Genomic DNA, 23,658 nt, shown 5'->3' on the forward strand with positions numbered 1-23,658 from the left:
TGGGCTCTCCTCTCTTGGTATATGGTGAGCGCCATCCACTCGTTTAAACTGACTTTATGTTTAAGTACAATGTCTTGCTTTGGGCTTATTTCTTGTTTCTATCGATCAATATACCATGTCATCCCCGTCTGCTACCATGGCATGTCCGTGAACTTCTTGACGTGCAAATGCGGCATATACTTCTCTCACATGAAACTCCCTCACTGAATCACAAATGTAGATACTACTGGCTCATTCCTCTTTCCTGGAATTCGTACGCGAACCCATCTTGACCTGGAGAAGAATTCACGATTCCGCTCAAGTCCCCGATTCACGATCCTCATCTCCCTTGTACAACCTCTCTCCCCCCCTCCACCGCCTCCTCTCTCCTCAACCGGAACCCTTCAAGAATAATCCTTGTCATCTGCCCTATCGTAATGGGAATCGGCTTGTCCCCCACCCTCTGCGCCTTCACCTCCTCCTCGGTAGCCCACACATAATCCTGGTGTTCCGCAGGGTCGATCCTCACCTCATTCTCGTTCTTGACCTTCACCTCGAACGAGAATCGACTGTAGATCCTGGTGCCGTTGCGGTTCGTAAACACGCTGCCGGCAGGTCTATCCGGGCCCTCGGTCACCGCCCGCACGATCTCAACGGCCTCGAGCCCCGCCTCCTCCCACAGCTCCCTCGCGCAGGCAACAAAGAGACTGGCGTCTTCGTCGTCCGTCGCGCCGCCTGGCGTCTCCCATAGGTTCGGCATGCTGTCGTGCGCCGCGCGCTGGAGGAGCAGGACGCGGTTCTGCGAGTCGAAGACGAGCGCGCCTGTCACGATGCCGTCCCAGTGCTTCGAGTTCTCCGTCAGCCACGCCCGTGCTGTTCTGTTGTAAGACTCCAGTGACGGCGGGAAGGTGAGGGTGAATGCCGGGGGTGGCGGAGGAGGCTGTGCTTGGGAGTTGGGGGCGGTAGCCATTTTCTCTGGGGTTTTTGGGTTTTGTAAAATTTGGAAATTTGAGGGATTTTATTGAGCCGTCTTATAGTGTGAGGCTGTATGTACGTGGGGAAAAGCAGAACGATATTTCAAGATATGTATGAGAGGACGGTGAAATCCAGGGCGGCGGGGAAGTGAGAGCGGGCGGCGGATTCGGTGCGGTTTTTGAGGTTGTACGGTTTGTTTAGAGTGCGCCGTTCGGGGGCTGGGTTAAGCCGCTTCACGGGGGGCTGAGTTGCGGGCTGACACGCCTAACGATTTACGGTCGACTGCTGCCTGGTGAGCGACTCCTTTGTGCACTTTTTACTCGTTGAAGGCGGTGATTGTCATTTAGACACCTGAAAATGAAACGGCGAGGAGAGCATGGTGGATGTTGCTTATTTTTTCCACTTTCAAGGAGCAGGAGAGGCTGCAGTGCTCCCCCGGGGGTCTCAGTGTGTCGGCGCCGTTCGGGGACCCCACTAACACCCCGATGCCGAAGCCATGCCCCGGTTGGCTCTTCGGATCATCTGAGGCTGGGACTATTCTCAGCCGATTGCATAGACTTAAGAAACACAATACTCCTTTGAATTGAAGCCAAGTGTACTTTCATGCTCATAGTAGATATCTCATTTCGCTTTTGAGGGTGCATGTCCTGTCCAAGTGCATCTCATAAGGCTGTCGCCCATTCTCTTGCCTTACTTCCCGTCACATTATTTGCTCACATGAAAAAGATGATGAGCTGCAAAGCTTGTTACCCACTAATCATGCTATGTAGGCTTCTTCATAATTTCCTACGTTGCGGCCGAACCTAACCTTTCTTAAATATCTTCATGGAAAGAAATGAGTACGTGATTCGCATCGCGCAGTCTCAAATATCGCTGACATGAACGATTTATCAGCGAGGTTTATTTAGGGGATCATCGCGTTGTACAGCAAATCAGAGCAATTTTTGATTCTGAAGGTATTATTCAACAAGGGATACATGCCATTGAAATAAGTTTAGCCATCTTCACTTGGCCAAATTTTTTCGCCTTGGCAGCCCCAAATGATGGGAGCAACGCTCTGCCAACACATTTTCCATGAAATTACCTCTAATTTCTAGCACTCTCATCAGCAGTGCGTCTTGTTTTTGATATTCATATCGTGATATTGGGTGTTGGTAGGAAACACTTGGTAGGGCACCGTTGTTATGCTTCCGGAAACGGCCATAGATTTCGGTTTCACTACCAACCTCATTGATTCCACCCTTTTCGGATGGTTCACTTATTTACGCCTTCTCCTCGAAGAAAATGCCTATGAATGCGGACGCAGCGAGATTCCAATGTGCTTACTCAGCTGGAGCGTCGTTCTTATAAAACTTCATGAGAACCCGTATTCTTCGCTGGGAAAATCGTGTCGGGGCATACTTCAACGCAAGAGGCAAATACTCCGATCCATGTGTACCTTGTGGTAAGGATTCATTTTATCATGGAGTCATTATGACAGTATGTTTGCCATGCATTCAGCAGATTCTTCCTTGAACAATGACATTACTGACTGCTTGAATTATAAAGCGATCCAAATCGCGCCATGGATATATCTCAGCAAACGGAACGATCCTGCCGAATGAATCAAATAGAGTCATTTACCGGCCCGCACAAATTAAAAGGGCTTTCTGGCCAAGGGTCACTATGCGGCTGACTCGGGTAGTTGCATTCAACCCAGATGCAGCTCATGTTGGAGCCGTGAGTGCATGTTAATTGGAACATTACTTTTTCCAACCGCTCACCCAGCAGCTGAGCACTTATTTGCAGATAGTACAGAGCCGATGCGTGTTTATCAACACTGCCTCTCTTATGTGAACCATCTCCGTTCACCACAATCTCACAACGAATGGTAGTTTTCCACAGGAGAGAGGACAATCTTCCATGTTCCTATGAACCACATACCATGAAATAGCATTTGCTACCTGCCTGTCAATTCTGAGGTCTGTTACCGACTTCAGAGAATCCAGAGAGCCAATCGAACGGCGTCTGGATATTTTTTCCTTGTTTGGTATAGACCCCTTCAGATCAACGCAGGGATGGCATGGCTGTCCCGGTCCCACTACGGTACCTTAATGCATCCGTACATTCTGTAGAATGATCTTTGCATACCCGCGCGGCAGTTTTCTCCATGTCTAGCTATTCTTCGTGTTTGATCCTCCGCTTTTTCTTATACAAGAAATCAATGTTCTTCCTAGCGAAGAAATCGAACATGTGACGTCGGGGAGAAAATGGGGATCCTCGGCGCAAGTATTGATGCAGACTCTTACAGGGGATCGTCGTCTTTCCGGACGGATAGGATCGTCGACATAAGATTTAAGATATAGCACTATGCACTGCTACCATAATCTCTGATTAACCCCTCTGCCTGCTATTAGAAGCCTATATTGGACTGTAACGCTGCAGAACTGGTACCCATTAGACAACTCTGTGATCATGAGGGGAGATAATGATAGCTGTCATGAACGAATCCATCAGGTTCCCCTCTAGCAATGAATGGTTTATAGAGTGCCCATGTTCATCTGATTGTGTCATTAATCACTCCACCGACACTATGGTGCAAGCTTCCAGGGAAATGGTCTATCCAAACCACGCCGCAGGAAAGTAGCCCCCGGTCGTCCCGTTGAAATACCCACAGGGGTGGTTATTTCTACGTACACTGATTACTATACTTCATTTTCACGCGGAGGACATGAATCGAGTCTGGTGGAGACCAGCGCGGGCAAGCCGCATCCATTGGTAGTGTAACCGCAATGGTGATAATCCTGGAAAATGCCTTGACTTTTATATAAGTATCGTTGCTTTTTTCACTTTGAGTTTGGTTATGATCTTCTCTTCAGGCCAACTCACCGTCTTTCTTTCCATACATTCGCCAACTAAGTAACCAGTCCAAAATGGTTCTTCCCACGCTCGTTCTCTCGGCGGCCCTTGCCACTTCTGCCGCCGCCTACGACACCCTTCTCAACTTTAATGGTGCCCCTGAAGTTGAAACTCGGACAATTGATGAGATCCACAAGGCCGCACTCGCCGAGGGTGGTGTTGTTACTCTCTGGCACGGAGGTGATGAGAAAAACCAGCAGGATGCTTTGAAGGAGGCCTTCGAGAAGCGTTTCCCCGGCATGACTCTCAACCTCACTGTCGATGTGTCCAAGTACATTGACGGAAACATTGATCGCCAGCTGGCCCAGGGAAACGTTTATGTCGACAGTGTTATCCTGCAGACCGTCCAGGACTACCCCCGCTGGGATCAGGAGGGAGCTCTGCTACGTTACAAGCCGCTCAACTTCGACAAGATCCACCCCGGCTTCCGCGATGTGTTCTCCGCCTGGTATGCCGTTGTTGTTTTCGGTTGGACCAACATCTGGAACGCAGACAAAGTTTCCGAGGGTCCTGTCGATTACATCGACTTCCTGAAGCCTGAGTATAAGGACAAGTTGGTGTTTACATATCCTAATGACGATGACGCAGTTCTCTACGCGTTTGACCTGGCGTAAGTTAGCACAGCACTACAGAAATACATTATTGAAACTGTAGGTTTCACAGGGGGTGAAACGGAATTCCGTTCGTCAATAACAAATAACAGTAAATTGGTTCTAATCGATGGTTCATTATAGTTGAAAGTGGTGTTGTTGACTAGAAGGTGGGGATATTCCCCCTTGGCCTGTCACGTGGGTCTGGGAGGCTTAGGCCTCTCAGCCTGGCGGGCGTGTAGCTGGAAGTGCTATACGACTCCGTATTCTAACTATCGCAACACTAGAAACTCTCTTTTTATAATATTAAAGCGGTTAGAATACGTTATCCCTATATAGTTCCGTCTCTTCGTCAATTCGGCCTCCTATCCCTACTTTCTCCCGTAGTTACGGTCTTATTACTTATCCCTCTATACGTATCGTTATCGTATTACTATTAACGAATCTCTCGAGGGCTTGATTTGGTTTGCTTTTCGTAAAGGTATTAGCAAGGTTGTCTTCGCCGTTAATCTAACGAATTTCTTATAGTTCTTGTCTTTCGTACGATTATCTTAACGCTATAATATCGATTATAAGTCGCTTTTCTTTAGTAATGCCTAGCTTTACGAGATACTTATATAGTAAATAAGAATCGGTATAAATAACTATCTAAATCGTTAGTAGGTTAAGGTAGTTAGTAATTATCGCTAGGGTTATAGCGAGGGCGTAGGCTATATTAACGCTAGCGACTATCTTATAAATCTTTAATACTAATACGCTACGGGTAACTTATTTACTCTTCGTAAAGCTATAATAAACAAGGTTATTATAAATCGTAAATTCTTTATTATTACTATTAGAGGAAGTATCGTTAGCTAGGATAATTAGAAACCCTAATTAAGAAGAAAGGTTATAGTTATTAGCAAACAACCTATTAACGAAAACGAATAGCTTAGCTATTATAAGGTTAAGTAGGATAAACGTTATTCCTCGGTTAGGCAATTCTATTTGCTATCGAATCCGTTGATTTAGTACTTTTATCGCTTTTAGCAAGGGGTCTTAGTATTAGGTAGTAGTAAATAAATCGAAACAAGCCTCGGGTTAGCAAATTAACGCGATATACGCCCTTCTAGCGCGTTGTTCGATATATTACTATTTTAGGTTAGGTTTAGTAGTCTTAATATATCGTAACTTCTTAGCTTATCCCTTTTACCTTAAATTAATCGAATTATCGGTTAACAGCGCGATTATCCCTTTATTAAATTAGAAGAGTTTGTTAATTATAAGGATATTCTTTGCTTTTACTATAAAAGCTGCTTTTTCTAACTATTTATCTTCTAATTGTAAGAATGCTTTGTCTAATAAACTAAAGGTATTGTCGGTTTATATACCGATATAGCTAAAGTATAGATTTTTAATAGATAAGATTAATAAGCATAAATCGTACGAAGAAGTAACTATCTAGAGATTCTCTCTATAATGCTTATAATACGTTGCTTACTAGTAGGTTCTAGCTTTTGCGATTCCGTATAAAGACTTTACAACCTTTATAATAGTCCCTTTTAGGTATTAGTCTTGAATTTGCTTCGGTAGGTAGGCGAGAATAGTATGATTAAGCCTTATAGAGGATTAAATATAGGCTTATATAATATCTCGAAGCTATAGTTATTTCCCTTCTCGTAAGAGTAACAAGGTAATTAATAGAATTAGCTATTAACTTGCCTACTAAATCGTTAGCGATTAGGTTAATATAGCCTTCTTACTATCGTCAGCGTAACCTTATATTATAAGTCTCGATTTCTCGTAGGGTTTAGTTATTTTACTTTTAACTTTATTAACGATACGAGATCGGAAGATTCGTACGTTTTAATACCTTCTCTTATTAAACTAGGTAAATTTAAATACTCTTCTAGTAATAAGGCTATTAATCTCTTATTTAGTTAACTATTCGAACGGTTCGCTTAGTATAGTAATAATACCTTCTCGTCGTAGTTTGATTACTAATTCTTCGTCTACTTACTTCTTAATCAATAGGAATATTTATTAATAATCCGGGTTATCGTTAAATTCCTTTATAAAGTAGGCGATTAGTAGTAGTCTCTTCCAAGGTCTGCCTAGGCGTCTTCTCGGTAGCTCCGGTGCCTCTTGCGGTTCGTCCGGTTTACTACCTTTGCTAGCGATAATAATTTCGTCGCGTACTACTTCCTACTACGGTATCTTAGCTTTAGGTTTTTCTTCTTCTAGCATAGCGATAGAATTAGGTAGTTAATCGGGATCTTTATAATATAGTTTAACTACGGTAGACCGGAAGGTTTTTAGACTACGTAGCATATCGATAGTATAAGTTTCGCTATTTATAGCTACTAAAGTAAACAGTCTAGTCTAGCCCTTCTTTTCACGCTATACTTATACTTATAACTATAATAGTAAATTAATAATTAGCCTTATATTAAGGCTATTATAGGTAGCGATAGCTTCTACTACCTATCGCCTTACGTAAAGTTTATATACTTTGCTTATTGCCTTCTTAATTGCTTTTGCTTACCTTATAACTTCGGGAGATAGTAGCGAATCGTTAGTAATTCGTAGGTATAAGCCGAATACTAAGAGTATTAGTATTATTCCGTTCGGGCTAGTAGTATCGTTAACTGCTTTAACTACTATTTAAAGTATTAATTCTAGCGTAATTATTAAGTCTTTTACTTTGATAATTTCGTACGCCTTCCTTAGAAGTATATAGTATCGTTTAACTTTCCTAATACTATTATAGGATTTTATAGGAATTTCCTTGATTTTAATTGCTATTCTTCTCGCTATGTTTCGGAATTCTATTAAGCGGAAGTTTATTCTAGCGTCGGTAACTAGCTAGTCTAGGGGTCTCTAATATATATCTATCTAGCAGAGGCGTAAGGCTTCCTAAGTAGCTTTCGTAGAAATATCCTTAAGGAACCAGGCGGCGTTAAACGCCGTAGCGGTATCGACGACGTAAAGGACTAGTCTATTACCTTCAAGGTATATTACGTTAGCGATAACCTCGTAGTTAAATTCGTAATCGTCTTATAACGTAAATTTAAACTATGATAACGCTAGTATATATATTTAGCATCGATAGTAGACTTTCGATAGTTACTTAATTACTGTAATTTCAACTAGGTAGCTAGCCTTCTAAAGCACCTTATATAATCGTTAAATAGATAGGTATCCGAAGTAATAGTAAACCTATCGTAATTTAGCGTCTATAAGGTAGTTCTAGGCGAGTAGTTTCTCCTTATTAAGTAATAACTATAGGTAGCCTTATTTACGAATAATAGGTACGATTTTGTTTCTTTAGATAAGGGTATTCGTAACGTTATTAAAGTAGACCTTTAATCGGTCTATATCTCCTAGGCATATAAGGAAGGGAGTATTAGTCTTAATAACGTAAAATTTAACGCTTCTAAACGGCATTAGCACTTTAGTAGTCCTTATAGACTCTAGTAGTATCCTATCGCCGAATTTTACTATAACGCCGCTAGCCGCCTTAGTATTTAACGTAATTCCTTCGTAAATTTATTATAAGGCTACGAATTATAAGTAGCTAGCGGTTGAGAATCCTGCTACGCCCGAGTCAGGCATAATCCCTTAGAAGTTCTAGGCAGAGTAGCGTCCCTCGAGTATAAATTACGAAGGTAGCTTTTTCGGTTCTAGTTAGTTATAGAAGAGGTCTTCTTTCGTAATAGCATAGCAGGTTAACTAGTCTACTAAGATCGTAGCGATCCTATTGCTATTAATTGCTATTATAGTAAAATAGGCGGTAACCTAGAATTGACTATCGCTACCGGTCTCTTCCTCTTCGTTACTTTTACTAGTTTGTTTAGTTACGTAGTAGTATTGCTAAGGGTCTTCGGTAGTAGGTTATAAGTCTAACCCGTCGAAACCCTCGTATTAGACGAGAAATTAGCTATATGCTAGAAGTAACATATCCTAGGCATATTAGGTAGTTTTAAACTTCTTATATACTTTTCGTCTTTCTTCTATAGTATATTTAGTTAACTAGTAGTTAGGTTTTCTATATACATAGTACTTCTTAAGCGTTAGCGGTAATAAGGGTCTGTCACGGCTTCTTCCTCGTAATAATTAACTTCGTAATAAACGACTATATCGTAAATAACGCCCTCAACTATTAAAAGTTTTATTGGTCTAGTACTACTCTAGTAGGTTAGCTACTATGTTGAATTGTTGTTAGTTAAGACAGGTAGCTATCTCGATCGACGAGATTAATTAGCTGCAAAGTCCCTCGTACGTCTCAGCCGGTATAAATAACGCTATTATATACTTTAGAATATCTCTATAAGCATATAGAAGTTAGGTATAGAGGGATCGGTCGTTATAATCTTATTATAGCAAACTAGGCTAAATCTTGCTTAATTTGTTATATAGTATGTTAAAATACTCCGATTTAGTCTTTCTAGGGTTATCGCGAATGATTTAGGGAAGAATAGTTATATTCTACTATGTAACGTACGCTTATTACCTTTCCTTAGTCTCGAAATATAATTTCAATTAGTTAATTATAGTCTCGAAGTTAGGCTATAGGTTAATTACTTTAATCGAGGCGTAGAAGTAGGTTTTAGCTATTCCTTTCAGTATTAGGGGAAGTACCTTATTATATTAGGAAGTATAAATTCCTAGCATTCTATAGTAATCTACGAATACTAGCATCTTCTTTTCGAGTATATTATACATATCGCCGCTATATTTCATATCATCGGGGTATAGTTTTGCGAATTCTATTAATTACTTTCCGATACGATCTATTAACTCGTATAGTTAGAAGTCTATTAACGGAGAAACCGTAGGATATAGTAGTCGGTACGGTAGTTGCTACTGTTGTTGTTCTTATAGAGGAGGTGGCTATAGGGTTGGTTTGACTCTTCCTCCTATGCTGTTAGCTACTATTACTAGTCTTATAATCTCTTCGTAGAATTCGGGGTCTTTTATTAAAGCCTTTAGGTTGCGATATCTCTTAACGCCTTGTTCGAGTTCTTAAGGTAACTAGTAGTAGAATTCTTCCTTTTTAAAGGCTAATGCTATGTTTTTCGAGATTTTTTTGCTATCTATTTCGACGTAGACGCCGTTACCGATTAAATAGTCTCTAAAGAATCGTAGGATTAGGGGAGGTATATTCTAAAAGTCTTCTTCTAACTAGTCGGCGAAATCGGGAGAAACTTCGTTCTATAGCTTAAGGCCTATAAGATTCCTCTTCTTATAAGTCTTAAGTAGGAAACCTATATAGGAACCTAGTTGCTATAGGCTAGCGTTTATAAGGTCGATTGCCTAGTTGCCTTATACTGCTAGATCGATTATACTTTCGATTCTCTATAGGATAGGGACTGTTAATTAGCTTTTAGTAGTAACGCTGCTCGTAGGCGATCCTTCTTATAAATTTCGCTCTATTTTAATAGTATAAAAGGATTACTTCTATTTAGAATCTTAAATTCTAATCCTTAATAGCGTTAGCTACGATTAGTATAAGATATAAGCTTAGAAGTAAGAGTTAAAAGACGATTCGGGATATTACGATTTTGAAGGGAAAGAATCGTAAAATCGGGGATTTTCGTCGGTTTATCGTTTATTTCCGTCGGCGCCGTTCTCGCTAATGTTTATAGATTCTCTCGTAAATCTCTTTTTCTTACTTCAGGCTTCGCTCCTCACTATTAGGAAGTTTAGAATCTAGCAGATAGTTAGCCTTATAACGCTTATAACTACGTGCGTTTCTCCTAAGCCGTAGCCTCGGAGGTATATACGTATAGCTATATAAGCAGATTACCGCTAGTAGTCTCTGCTTGCCTTTCGGCGTATTCTTCTTCTAGTAGGGAGGTTTCTTATAGCAAGCGCCTTACGGTTAGTACCTCGTCTAGGGATTTATTAAGAAACTAGTAGGCGCCTTGTGATTAGTACTACGCGTAGGGGATAGTTATAGTTAGGGAAGTTGTTATCCCTTATAGGATTTTGTTACGGCCAGCTAACTGACAGTGGGTTTGTGTTAGCAGTAAGTCAGGGATTGAGAGTAGTAACAGTCGTTCCGTGGTCCTGGTCGAATAGATCGTAGATCTTCAAAGGGCTTGGTGATCAGTCAAGGCCTCAACAAGAGTCGTAGAGTAGTTCGTCACTTAGGATAGCTGAAAGTACCGGTGAGGGTAGTCACGAAGTTGATTGCTGAAGAACTAGGAAAGGTAGGACTCGAGAGGACTCGAGTCCCAACTATATACAAGTCTGGTTCCATGCTGAACACTTCCTGATCCTGGGGGACCGACACCCAGGACGTCGGTCCATCGCCATGGACCGCCCTTGGCACCGTCGGTCCTGTCCCAGGACCGCTTATCGTCCGTCGGTCCTGCTTATCGTCACGTGACCTGTATCCTAGTTCTTCCGTTCCGTGGGGGTTGTTACGACGTAACGGCTGACGGCCGTCCCTATAACCGCTGAGCCCCTGCGGGGTCGTCGTCAGTGGTCTGTTAACTGTCGGGTCGTAACAGATTTGTGAATCTTCGCCTTTATAGCGTGAAGAGGTTAGAAGACCGTCGATTCGGTAGGTTTCTTCTTCTAGTAATTGAAAACGCGTAATGGAACGCTTTTGCTAGCGATAATTAGCTACGATTAACCTTATCCTACCTAGGGTAAGCATAGCAGTCCTTAGGTTACTTAAATAATCGGATTACTAGTAGATTCGAGGAAAAGAAGCTTTCTTCTACTAGTTTCCGTAGATCTTAGTTACTCTCGCTTCTTCTCTCGTTAGTACGAAATCCCTACTTTTACTTAGGCTTAAGTATCTAGTTTAAGAAGTCGTCTCTTCTAATATTAACCTTGCTAATCTACGGTTTATCCGTAGCAGAGTAGTAATTATAAAGTTAACTAAATTAATAGCAACTATAAGGTTTACTACTAATTAGTATAGGTTTTATAGGGGGTAAAACGGAATTCCGTTCGTTAATAATAAATAATAATAAATTAGTTCTAATCGATAGTTTATTATAGTTGAAAGTAGTGTTGTTGACTAGAAGGTAGGGATATTCCCCCTTGGCCTGTCACGTGGGTCTGGGAGGCTTGGGCCTCTCAGCCTGGCGGGCGTGTGGCTGGAAGTGCCACACGACTCCGTATTCCAACTATCGCAACAGAAACTGACAGATGGTTTAGAATGCAGCAATACGGTTACAGCTGGTTCGAGAACCTCCTTACCCAGAACCCTCGCTGGGTTCGCGGCACTGCTACACCTACGACCGTGATGGGACAGGCCAACAACTCCTACGCTGTCACCTTCACCGGCAGTGTCGGTATGATACCCTCGGCTCCTTACAACATCTCCATCCCCAAGAATGGTTTCTTCGTCACCTGGGGCCAGCGCGGCGCCATCTTGAAGGATGCTCCCCACAAAGAGGGTGCCAAGCTTCTGCACAACTTCCTACTCAGCGATGAGTATCAAAACCCGAACGTCACAGGTTCCTGGAGCGTCCGTCGTGACATCCCTCCCCCGACTGGTTTCCCCGACCTCATGGAAATCAACTCCACCAACCCTATCGACTTTGAGCGATTCATGGCGAACCGCGAGCGTGTTGAGAGACTGAAGCTCTTCTTCGAAGACAAGATTGGTTCAGCCCAAGGTGTCAGCCCTCTGATTGACGATCTGTAAAGCAAAAGATATTATTACTTTGAGCGTATACATAAAAAATGGAAGTTAGTGGAGCATGCCAAGTGTACGTCGGGTTTTTGTCGCAATTGTATTGGGTCTTTCTGTTTCTAAGGAACAATGTACACTTTCGCCTTACCTCTGCTTCCGTGCCCGTAACTAGTATCAAAGCCTGGCCGCGGAGAAGCTCGACTTGGCTCTCTTGGCATTATCATCAAAGCAATATCTTGAGACATGAAATCATTTTTACGAAGGGCAATCGCAACGCTGTGTCGCTCACACTAGCTCTGAAGCTGCCCCTGACCCTACACAACCTTAACTGTCCGATAAACTAAGAAAAGAAGCATAAATAAAGTTTGGTGACCTCGTGGGTCGCTTTTAGGAGGGAAAAGACAATTGTGGTGACTGTTTAGCACCGAATTTTAGAATAACGATGTGCCATGTGGTCGTTGCCAGTAGAAGGAATAAAGGAGTATTTGGCCTGTCACGTTATTCATATTGACGGAAGTAAAGTCACATAATCAAGCGTTCCTGGAGTCACTGACGGCATTCAAGGAACCACTGGTATCGAAATCATTCTTGATTGGGAGAACCTCCAAGTACCATCAGACTGAGCCCAGCTATACGCCATAATGCCTAAACCTCTCGGTTGCATTGGAAATTAGGAAGAATGTCTTTCAGATGTTACTTAGAATGCCATATCTCGTCACAGTGATGTGTGTCTCTCCGATATCATCGCATCGATCCTGTCTTTGATAGCAAGTTGATCATTGACGAGGGCAGGCCATAGCCAAAGTTGAGGGTGATGAACGTCTAGGCAAGACAATCAGCACGAGCCCTCGGAAAGTCACAAATTTCCATCCCCGACAAATTTATCATGTCGACTTGTCGATAAAAGCCCATTTTGGTCATGATCCTGCGGCTTCACCGATACGAAAGCAGGATGACCTACAGAGCTTGGCATTAGGCAGACGATGCCGAGGACTCAGGAGCAATCCCTTTCCTGGATGAGCAGAAGGAGGTAAAGGCGGGCCCACATGCTTTTCTTACTAGCTGCTGAAATAAGGTTATGATCGACATTGTTGAACATACTGCGAACCCGAGTCGATCAATCTTCCCTCGGTCCGAGTACGAGAATGAATGCGGCGCAAAGAGTGGCCACTGTTACCGGAAACGAAGGAGTGAAAAGGCAGGGGAAACTACACAGTACCTGAGAAATATGTTGTATGAACAACTATCTTGAGGAAACAGCAACGTTTGTGGCTTGCAGAAAAATGAATTATTTCACCGATGGATTTCTCTGCAAAACCTCGATTTTCTTCGAGTCAAGGTATGCAGAGTAGCATATGGGGTTCGTATGGAGGGGATGAATCGATTGCTAGGTATACTCTATTACCCCTGACTTACACGAGCCGAAAGCATGCGCAGATCATTTTGAGACATGTCTCAGAGGCCAGGTGGATGGATCATCAAGATGATTAGGTGTTGAAGAATATTTTTCAAATAGTTGTCGCTTTTTCTGTCACGTGAAATGAAGAGAAGCTTCTGGTTTTCTCTTCCGTTTGACGTACTAAAACATCCAAGTGCGCAGGGTGCAAAGAGCCATGACGCAATGAGACGCGGTTGACTGATGTTATGTCATAATCTCAACAAATTGAGCCTCGAACGAGGATAGAAAGCGTTCTAGAGGTGAAAGCGACGAGAAGCAAAAGCACAGCCCTTTTCATGTCCATAGAATTGTGTGAACAGCATTAAATCGGGTTTAAAGTACCTTACTTGAAATCACGGTTTAGTGACATTGAGTGATCGCTGTGATACTCCGCGAGAGGAAGGAGAATCGCCGTACACGTGGTGGTGGATGGATTAGGCTAGATATCGACTCATGTTCCTGAGCTTATCCAACATCAGTTGAATTGGTTAGCCCCTTTGTAATCCCTAGAATCTATCAACATGTCAAGCGGACGGTCCCCAGAATGGGAGATGATCTGACCATGCAGCCAAGTAGCGAGAACTGGAATGTGTTTTATAAGACAGATGAATCAGCATGTCCTGCTGTTCAACAGAACACTGACTTGGAGCACTCTGTCCGACTTACGGCCGCAAACGTTATCCCAGAGGGTGTCATTGACAGAAGATCCTACAGAGAAGGACCAGATCCTCACCTGCACGCTACAGAATAAGCTCACTCCGTCGATCGAAGGCAGCGGGGAAGTGTCCCGCTGTCGATGAATGCGGCCCGCGGTGAAGCTCTCTCCCGGCGGTTTTTTTCCACCTGCCAAGCCAAAGGCTAAGCTTAATCTAGCTGGTGTCACTATTGTTCAGTCTTGAGCTTTAATAACGTTTAAGTTGAGTCATCTTGGGCCGAGCCGACAGGAAAGTTGTTCCCGTTGAATGTGGAGTAACTGGGCTTGCCTTGCGCCCTGTTGATTCGTGAACAGTTCTGCTAGTTTTGCAGTCCAGCTGGGGAGTTTATGCAGACGATGGCACATTGTAAATCCAACCAGCTTTACAATTGCCTCATTCGGTTGAGTGATAGCATGAGATTGAGATACATCGTCCGTTCTCAGCGTCATCACGGCGAGCCTAGACGGACAGAGGTGGGCTGTGGCATCTAGTCCTAACAACGAGATGAAGACGCCTTGCCCGACAGGTTTCTCAAGAGCAAATCAACGAGCGCAACTCTGTTGCTCCAGGCTAGCATATACTTTTAAGGCTTCTCGGCCAGAGTTCGAAGCGGGAGTGTTTTTAGTCCTGCATTAGCATTGAATAAATGTGTAAGTTTGATTCTTGCTAACCAGAGCGTTGCACAATCGTCATCACATAAAATTAGCGCAGGCGTAGCATTCCACCGAATTACGTGAACTTGGTGGTAAATGATCACGCCAACGAGCGCAGAGTGGTGACTTGAGTTCGTAAGCAGGAGATTACGGATCGCCGAATCTCGATGTTGATGGTCTCATGTTATTTCAGATGCAGAAACCGAGTAGGACAGGGGTTCCTCATAGCATCACAATGATGTTGTGCGACGTCTTATTCTTGGAGGCAGAAATACCTCGACGTTTTTGGCCACTACGCTCCTTGGCATCAGGCGGGGCGTCCTGACATCAGAAAGAGACATTCTATTCGCTGCTTGGGGCACACCAATCTTCTTGAGCGAAGCTCTTGATACCGGCTGAGGAATGCGGGCCCACTCCGTATTGTCATAGGTCTCCTACGTCAATCACGAAAAGGTCTGTTAGCGCGGCTCTACCAATCTCATCCCACATCCCCTACTACGACGGTCGTTCCATAGTACGGTAACTTGTCTTCAGTCTGCAGGCGGAAATCGAGAGAACTATCTGTTTATGGTTTAGACAGGGACCATAGTGTTGAGCAAGGCTACGACGCGAGAGAGCCCGGGGCTCCGGATAGAGCTCCTGGCTGATGGACACAACCTCACGTAGGAAGCCACTTCAAGCTCAACACCCCGCCCTAAACAGACTATCATCCCTTCCGGAAACTTCGCAGATCACCACAACGTTGATGAAGCCCACGGTTATCCTAGGTCTAGATGGCAGCCTCAAATTCTATAAGAGATGTCGACGCCTCCCGGCTTGGATCCATCTTTCCTCTCTCCTCATCACACTCATCAGCTCACAGTCTATCAGCCTCTCATAACATCTTCACTCTGCCTTCGGCTTCTTAGTACTCAAATTTCTCCGACTACAACTCTACTCGACAACCTTCCAGCTTCGTCCGATTGAGAAAAGCCGATCAACCGTGAAGATGCAGTCGAAAATGTACTCTGCCGCGCTTGCCGCTCTGGCCATCGCTTTGGTCGACGCTGCCGCCGTGTCCAAGAGACAACTTATCACGTTCCAGCCTGGCGCGATTGTCGGACCTACGATCAACACAAACTATGGAGATCTTCAAGTGCTTGGCGGCGAGGCTGTTGCTTTCAGGGCTCTTGATGAGATCCGCAACGACCTTTTGAAGACTGGCACTCTCGTTACCCAGCTCAACAAGGCTACATCCATGAACGCGGAAGATGTAAGCATGGTCGATGTATTTATGATAGAAACACCCAGGGACTAACAAATTTTGTAGAAAAGAGTCCAGGCTGCTGCCGTCGTATCCCAGGTCCAGCAAAACGCGCAAAGCATCACTGGAAAGTTGGCCAACTTCACCTCTCTCATCCAAGGCAAGATTCCAACAACCCCAAACGTTGGAAACGTTGGTGGAGTTCCCAACCTCAACCTACCAACTCTCTCACTTCCTAACCTCAACCTACCAACTCTCTCAATTCCCAACCTCAACCTACCTACTCTCTCAATTCCCAACCTCAACCTACCTTCCATCTCAGTTCCCAACGTCAACCTGCCTTCAGTTTCAGTTCCCAACGTGAACGTACCATCCGCTACACTTCCCAACCTTGGTGCTCCTTCGGCTCCGGGAGTTCCCGCAGTCCCCGTCCCCCCAGTTGGTTCTGGCGCCCCTGGAGTCGGTAACGTTGGCGCTGTTCCTTCTTTTACCGTCCCTGCTCTCCCCACCTCGACCTCGATCGCTATTGGCACCATTGGTGGCGTTGTCGACCGTCTCGATGCTGTGAGTTTACACCTGCCCAGCCCATTAGCTAGAGAATCAGACTAACGGAGAACTTATAGCTGGTCTCCCAAGCGCACACCCTGAACAACCAGGCTAGAACCCAAGTTAGCTTGATTGGAAGCTTCCTTGAGACCCTTCTCACCCCTCTTTTGGGTACCGTCAAGGGCAGCTCGTCCAGGGATATCGCCAACTCCTTCAAGCAGATTTCCAGCTCCCTCGACAGTTTTTTCGGTGTTCTTAGCACCCTCGCTACCAACGGCGGTGTCGGCAGTGCTCAAAGCTACATCAATCGCATCAATGAGGCCCGTGGCAACATTACCCCCGCTTTGGTTGCCGGTATCAGCGTTGACGTTACCGTCTGAGCAGCACCATTATATCATCATAACCAAGGCTCTCGTACCCCGGTTTGGTCACAGGGTCTTGGCCAGTTTGACGAGCCCATACATAACGGGCATTCACCATTAGTTGATTTGCTTGAGCGATATTAATATCATCAGATGCAGGGGCATTGAACGCATAATAGCGCTGGAGGATAGTAATGGATGTGGCGGATGGATTACGCTCCTTGACGGATGTCGCGCTTTATAATACTCTACTCTGCTTAGCCACAGGACTACTATCCTTAATGCAATGAGTCGAGGTTGTTCTTTAGCCTATTGTTTCCCTTTGAGTGAAGCTTTCCTAGCTGCAAAGTCGACTGAATAATATGTGAATTGGATTGATATATCGATCCGAATTATACTTAGACATTAAAGAAGTAATAGTACTGTCAAGGTGAGATATTAACATGGATTTATCTCAGAAGAAGATGTCTTCACTGCCATTCCTCTCATGCCGGCCCAAGTCAGCTGGTGCCGACTGAGTCAATGTGGCAATGACTTTCAAAATGACTGGCACATGTGGTTGTCTTCTGGCCGGATTCGGTGCACGGGAATGCGGATGAGTAAACGCCGGTTACGGAAGGCGGAGGCAGACGTACCATTGCGCTCCGGTGACCGGGACCAATGAAAACTGTTTGGAGGTGATGGCCGGAAACCTTCCAAATCCTCAACCCCTTTCTGCGAGGAAAATTGCTGAGAGAAAAACTGAATTTATGCTCACTCAGGATGATACTATTGACAGCTATAACCGGCTTTCATATTGGTGCTGATCGATGGGCTCAATTGGTGGATATGTCGGCTTAACCGTCACCATATTAAGGCATCTCCTCCTCGATCTTGTTGTGGATAAGGTAATATGCTGGGGATCATAAGGATGGTTTGTTTTATGTAGACAAACCATGGCCCCGGCGCAAAGCATCGCAAAGGTGGCTGTGGGCCCCCCTACGAGCCCCGGAAATTCAGGGGCGGAGAGGGGCATTAGTTAAGCCTGATTTGATGGGATGACACAATCCAACATGCGCAAATTGGAGCTTTAGGGAGGGAAAACGCCCTCAGGAGAGACGTGTGGAGAGGCCAGTCGGCGGCCCTGGCCCGAATCTGTCCAACCGCGCGCCAGCAGTAACCTTGTCGCTTAGAGTAAAAACCCAGAATACCACGGGAGATCCCCTTCTGGTCTGTAAACCCTTGCATCATTTAATCATTTCGGCCGAAGCCAACGAGGATTTGCACCAATCTGTTTGTCTTTCAGTGACTAGGGCGGGATGATGCCGGATCGTCGGCTATCAGGGGGCAGAGCTTTGAGCCTTGGATAGATTGGACGAGGATGGCTCCATCCAACAGGTGCAAAGGGGAGGAGAATGACCCAGCAGGATGGGCCAGAGAACATTTATAAACACTTCTCCTCCTTGCCAAGCATCGCGATGTTTCCCTCTTGATTCTCCTTCTGTCGTCTTTTGCCATCCACTTCCATTCTTTTCTTGTTCCCTCGAGGCACATTCACATTCTTTTTCTTTTCCATCAATTCATATCTACCAGTCTCTCCTTTATAAACTCATTCAAGATGCGTTTCTCCGCTCTCACAGCAGCCGGCCTGCTCGCCCTCCCAGGCGTCAGCGCCAACCTGCACGAGTTGGCCGTCGCCGCCGGCAAGAAGTACTTCGGTACCGCCACCGACAACTCTGAGCTCAAGGACGCGGCCTATGTCGAGATCCTCAAGGACCCCAAGATGTTCGGCCAGATCACCCCCGGTAACGGCCAGAAGTGGCAGTTCACCGAGAAGAGCCAGGGCGTCTTCAGCTACACCAGCGGCGACGAGATCGCCGAGTTCGCCAAGACCAACAGCATGCTCTTGCGCTGCCACACCCTCGTCTGGCACTCCCAGCTGCCCAACTGGGTTTCTTCGGGTACCTGGACCAAGGAGCAACTGACATCCATCATTGAGACGCACATCTCCAACGTCGCTGGCCACTACAAGGGCCAGTGCTACGCTTGGGACGTTGTTAACGAGGCCCTTAACGAAGATGGCACCTACCGCGACAGTGTCTTCCACAAAGTCCTCGGCACCGACTTTATCCCCATCTCTTTCAAGGCCGCCGCCGCCGCCGACCCTGCCGCCAAGCTTTACTACAACGATTACAACATTGAGCTCGCTGGCAACAAGCAGAAGGAGGTTCTGAACATCATCAAGAGCATCAAGGATGCTGGCGCCAAGATCGACGGTGTCGGCCTGCAGGCCCATTTGATCGTTGGCAGCTCTGGCTCCCGCTCCGCCTTGAGCAGCGTCCTCAAGTCGTACGTCGACGCTGGTGTCACCGAGGTCGCCTACACCGAGCTCGATATCCGCCACAAGAGCATCCCTGCCGATGCCGCCGCCCAGCAGAAGCAGGCCGACGACTACGTCAGCGTTGTTGGTGCTTGCTTGGACGTTGCCGAGTGTGTTGGTGTCACCATCTGGGACTACACCGACAAGTACTCCTGGATCCCCTCTGTCTTCCCCGGCACCGGCGAGGCCCTTCCTTGGGACAAGGACCTCAAGCCCAAGCCTGCCTACACTGCCATTTCCAGCCTTCTCGCTGCCGCCGGCAAGGGCGGCGCTGCCCCCGCCACCTCCGCCCCGGCTGCTGCCCCTACCTCCGAGCCTGCTGCCGCCTCTTCCAGCGAGCCCGCCGCCGTCGAACCCACTGCCGAGCCTTCTGCTGAGCCTACCGCTGAGAAGTCCGCTCCCGCCGCTGCCCCCGCCGTTACCCCTGCTCCCAGCGCTCCTGCTGCTACCCCTGCTCCCGCTACCACTCTCCGTACCAGCGTGAGGAGCAAGTGCGGTGGTGCGAACGCCGAGGCCGCCTCGAGTGCCCCTGCTGCTGCTGCCTCTGGTGCCGTTGGTGCCACTGCCTCTCGCTGGGCTCAGTGCGGCGGCATCGGATTCACTGGCCCTACTGCCTGCGAGTCTGGATATACCTGCAAGAAGCAGAACGACTACTACTCTCAGTGCCAGTAAGCATGAAACGGAGAATGAACAAGGTTGCTCCGGATAGCATTCCTATGTGAAGGCGAAAACTTTTCTGTACATATCATTCAATTGTAAATGCACATACCTGCAAACTTCAGACTTTCTGATTACACTTGGCCCTTTGAGCGCATGCTCTATTATGTGAACACTTGACTCTACTAAGACTATGAACGCGGACCTGCCTGTCGTTGCCCCCGTGCAATATGACTCAATTCATAAAGAGCTGGTGTTAACAAGAGTCTAACTGAACCATTGTTACGAGCTGAAATTTGAACTTTGAACCGCTGCCTTTGTGATGTGACCAGCTGGGAGATTGACTAATGGTGAGTATGTTGTCGCAGATGGATATTACTTGAGCCGGCGAGATTGACTAACAACAAGCTCACTATTAAGAACGGCGACAGGTAGGGCTGGACAGTTCGTTTTCGATAGCATTTCGAGTTTGAGATATCTTCATACTCCTCCGGTGCCAGTATTGCCGACTCACCCGTTCTATTCCCGCCATTCATCCCATTTCTCTAGAGCTCGGAATTTTCGACACATATCGAGACGGCCTCGCTGAGTCCGTCTTATGACCGAGGTTGTAATAGGAAGAGTTCATTCTATGCAACACCCCCGCATTGTTAGCCTTATTTCGACTTGGCGCACTCTGCCGCCTCTGGATGACGACACCCGGTCGAAATGCTCTATATATAGGCTTTTCAAAGGACGGAAATATCTTCACGACTTATACTTTATCAGGCTCTAGTCTGTGCCAAAACACTTCAATCTTGATCACGACAACCGAATTCCAAGACTTCGCAGAATGGGAAATGAAGCTGCCACCCAAGATGCGCTTTCATCGCATTATCCAGGCGCAGAAGGCGCAACACAGAAGTTCAGTGACTTCATCGTCGATACCAAGTACGAAGATATCCCGCCACATGTTATTGCAAAGCTGCTGGATCTGATCATTGATCACATCGGTGTGGGAGCGGGCGGCGGAGCTCAATCAGAATCAAGCAGCTACATTCTCAAGGCCATCGAATCCTTCGCCGAAGGATCGGTCGGTGAAAGCACCGTGTATGGCAAGGGAAAGGTTTATCCCAAGCACATTGCCGCCCTATTGAACGGCGCATTTGCCCATTCTTTTGATTTCGACGATACCCACGCTTCCGGCATCGTTCATCCTGGCGCGAGTGTCATCCCAGCCGCCTTAGCACAGGCCGAAGCCTCCAACGCGTCAGGACCTTTACTACTGACTGGCCTTTCTGTCGGATACGAAGTCGCATGCCGCCTTGGCAATGCGTTGTCGTCAGGTGGCTATCCTAGAGGCTTCCACAACACAAGCACAGCCGGCATCTTTGGTGCGACGGCGGCGATTTGCAAGATCAAAGGCTTGACAGCGGTTCAGATCTACAACGCATTTGGACTCGCCGGTTCCAAAGCAGCGGGCTCGATGCAGTTTCTCGACAACGGATCTTGGAACAAGAGACTTCACCCTGGGTTCGCTGCACATGACGCCTTTCTCTGTGTTGCGCTCGCTGAAGCTGGCGTCACGGGCGCGTCGCACGCGATTGAGGGAAAATGGGGTTTCTTGCAGGCTTATTCGTCCAAGGCCAATGCTACCGGTCTGACGGACGACCTGGGGACGTCATGGCTATTTGAGGAGACTGCGCTGAAGCCGTTTCCTGCTTGCCGGTTTACGCACGCTGCCATTGAGCTCACGGCAAAGGTCGCGGCCGAAACTGGGTCGCAGAAGCTACCTGAGAGTATCAAGGTCTGGGTGAACCCTTCTGGTTATGATATCATCGGTCGGCCAAGTCCGAACAAACTGCACCCAAAGACCATCGTTGATGCCCAGTTCAGTATGTACTACCAAGTTGCTGTCGCTTGGCTATTCGGTATGGAGATCGGATGGAGTGCCTATGATTCGGAAAAGATGAAAGACGGGCAGGTGGCGGATCTTTGCGACCGGATTGAGGTCATCATAGATGAGGATTGGAAGTACGATTTCGGGGTGCGGATGCTGTTCAATGGGCTTGACGGACGAGAGAATAGAGAGGAGGCTATGCTGCATCCATTAGGCGAAGTTCATCATCCGTTTCCCAGCGCAAAAGTTCGGGATAAGTTCAGGGGCTTGGTCAAACCTGTGTATGACCCGGAGCGGACTGAGATGATCTTAAGTGCCGTGGAAAGCCTCGCCGAAGGGTCTTCCCAGGATCTGTTAAAGCTGCTATGAAGTTTGAATAGTTAACAGAAATCCCACATATCAAACGGAGATTGAGGTGCGAATCTCAGGGCATGTCGACTAAACCCCTATCTTCGCCCCTTTCCTGTCTACGTCTGGGTCTCTTATCTAGGACCCGCAGCATCCACTTGCAACATACAACCCCGGCGCTCTGCCATTGCGTGAAGTTGTGGATAAGATCGCGCCCTCCGAGGTGGGTTCCGGCGTTGGTTTGAAGCTTGTTCCAAAGGATGGGGTTGGGTTAGAGTCATGGCAAGTCAGAGAATGCCCCGACCGCACGGTAGTTGAGGGCTGGTCCCTGATTTTGACAGCCGTCTGACTTATTGTAACGTATACTAAGAAGATTAATTGTGCTATTCACTGACACATCCGAATAGCATCACTACCAACCTGCTCGTAGGAATATTTAACGCACCTCGTCTTCGTCTCGCTTCGTATTTTGGCCTCATAATCGCCACCTCCAGACAAGATACCTTAATGACCGGGTATTCCGGATGTTAGAGAATTTTCTGACACAGCGAATGGTCCTCGGGTCAACCCATGAAGGGGGATGGGATTTCTGGATGAAGCGGAAATCCACCGCAGTGGCTGCGCCGCGCTGTATGAGGCAAAGGACTTGTTACGACCGATACATTAGACAGACTTGGTCTCCCTCACTCAGCGCCGCTCATACGACGGCCTCTTTAGACTTCCATTCCACTTCAGGTTTTGGTAAAATTGCTCATATGCAATAACAGCAGCCGTCTTTGACATTCACCAGGGATGTCACACACCAGCCCGCCCACATTCGGGTATCCAGTCCGACGTGGCTCCACCACTGTGAAATCGCCCCAAACTTGACGAGATCAAGAAGAGTTATTTCTCCGTATGGAGTGCATCCCGTCCCCCGGATGCAGAAAGTCTTTCGGGGCTGATGGTGTATTTATGTGTCGAACCTGGTGGTCTGCAGTCTGGCCCGACGTCCAGGGGTATGATCTGACCGAGCCTGGACTATTGAACGGCACAATCCATGGCACGGCCCATCAGCCAACCATCTGCTCAAAAGGCCGCTCTGTTTGATGATGCCTACCAACATAGGACCCTGGCCTCATGCTATACAACACGAGTTTGATTGATCGCCTTCGCATGCCCAGTGCAGCCGTTGACACCAGCTGCGGGAAGCCCCGATCCGCCAACGCCGCCTTTTCAACGACGCTTTGACCCTCTGGGGCCCGGCCGAATGCGGGGGATGATACGCTGGACTACCATTTCATCTCGCTTGCTGGTTTCGACAGTCAGGGGGATCCCTCTACTCCCAATGATAGGACAGCGGATATGGCTGTACCTTATGCCTGTCCTTGAAGAAGGATCGCGTTTTTCCCTTTCACGAA

General features: G+C 46.5%; 7 protein-coding genes across 7 annotated transcripts; 5 read left to right on the plus strand and 2 right to left on the minus strand.

The window, feature by feature from the left end:
- Positions 1 to 319: 319 nt before the first annotated feature.
- CTRU02_214151 (nudix domain protein) lies at positions 320 to 949 on the minus strand (the record flags this gene model as incomplete). The annotated part of the gene is made up of 1 exon (XM_036724705.1): positions 320 to 949. The coding sequence occupies one exon, from the start codon at positions 947 to 949 to the stop codon at positions 320 to 322; it is 630 nt and encodes a 209-aa protein (XP_036583824.1).
- Positions 950 to 3,866: 2,917 nt separating this feature from the next.
- On the plus strand, positions 3,867 to 4,466 carry CTRU02_214152 (extracellular solute-binding protein family 1; the record flags this gene model as incomplete). Its single annotated transcript, XM_036724706.1, has 1 exon — positions 3,867 to 4,466. One exon carries the CDS (start codon positions 3,867 to 3,869, stop codon positions 4,464 to 4,466), a length of 600 nt encoding a protein of 199 aa, XP_036583825.1.
- Positions 4,467 to 7,748: 3,282 nt separating this feature from the next.
- CTRU02_214153 (uncharacterized protein) lies at positions 7,749 to 7,868 on the minus strand (the record flags this gene model as incomplete). Its single annotated transcript, XM_070206191.1, has 1 exon — positions 7,749 to 7,868. The coding sequence occupies one exon, from the start codon at positions 7,866 to 7,868 to the stop codon at positions 7,749 to 7,751; it is 120 nt and encodes a 39-aa protein (XP_070060223.1).
- A 3,730-nt stretch (positions 7,869 to 11,598) lies between these two features.
- On the plus strand, positions 11,599 to 12,090 carry CTRU02_214154 (extracellular solute-binding protein family 1; the record flags this gene model as incomplete). Its single annotated transcript, XM_036729473.1, has 1 exon — positions 11,599 to 12,090. One exon carries the CDS (start codon positions 11,599 to 11,601, stop codon positions 12,088 to 12,090), a length of 492 nt encoding a protein of 163 aa, XP_036578644.1.
- A 3,762-nt stretch (positions 12,091 to 15,852) lies between these two features.
- Positions 15,853 to 17,033, plus strand: CTRU02_214155 (uncharacterized protein; the record flags this gene model as incomplete). The annotated part of the gene is made up of 3 exons (XM_036729474.1): positions 15,853 to 16,116; positions 16,174 to 16,671; positions 16,731 to 17,033. 3 exons carry the CDS (start codon positions 15,853 to 15,855, stop codon positions 17,031 to 17,033), a joined length of 1,065 nt encoding a protein of 354 aa, XP_036578645.1.
- Positions 17,034 to 18,612: 1,579 nt separating this feature from the next.
- On the plus strand, positions 18,613 to 20,046 carry CTRU02_214156 (glycosyl hydrolase family 10; the record flags this gene model as incomplete). The annotated part of the gene is made up of 1 exon (XM_036729475.1): positions 18,613 to 20,046. The coding sequence occupies one exon, from the start codon at positions 18,613 to 18,615 to the stop codon at positions 20,044 to 20,046; it is 1,434 nt and encodes a 477-aa protein (XP_036578646.1).
- An 817-nt stretch (positions 20,047 to 20,863) lies between these two features.
- On the plus strand, positions 20,864 to 22,279 carry CTRU02_214157 (uncharacterized protein; the record flags this gene model as incomplete). The annotated part of the gene is made up of 1 exon (XM_036729476.1): positions 20,864 to 22,279. The coding sequence occupies one exon, from the start codon at positions 20,864 to 20,866 to the stop codon at positions 22,277 to 22,279; it is 1,416 nt and encodes a 471-aa protein (XP_036578647.1).
- Between the last annotated feature and the right edge of the window lie 1,379 nt (positions 22,280 to 23,658).

Source organism: Colletotrichum truncatum (genome assembly GCF_014235925.2).
Source record: "Colletotrichum truncatum strain CMES1059 chromosome Unknown Contig_0010, whole genome shotgun sequence".
In the NCBI taxonomy this organism is placed as follows: domain Eukaryota; kingdom Fungi; phylum Ascomycota; class Sordariomycetes; order Glomerellales; family Glomerellaceae; genus Colletotrichum; species Colletotrichum truncatum.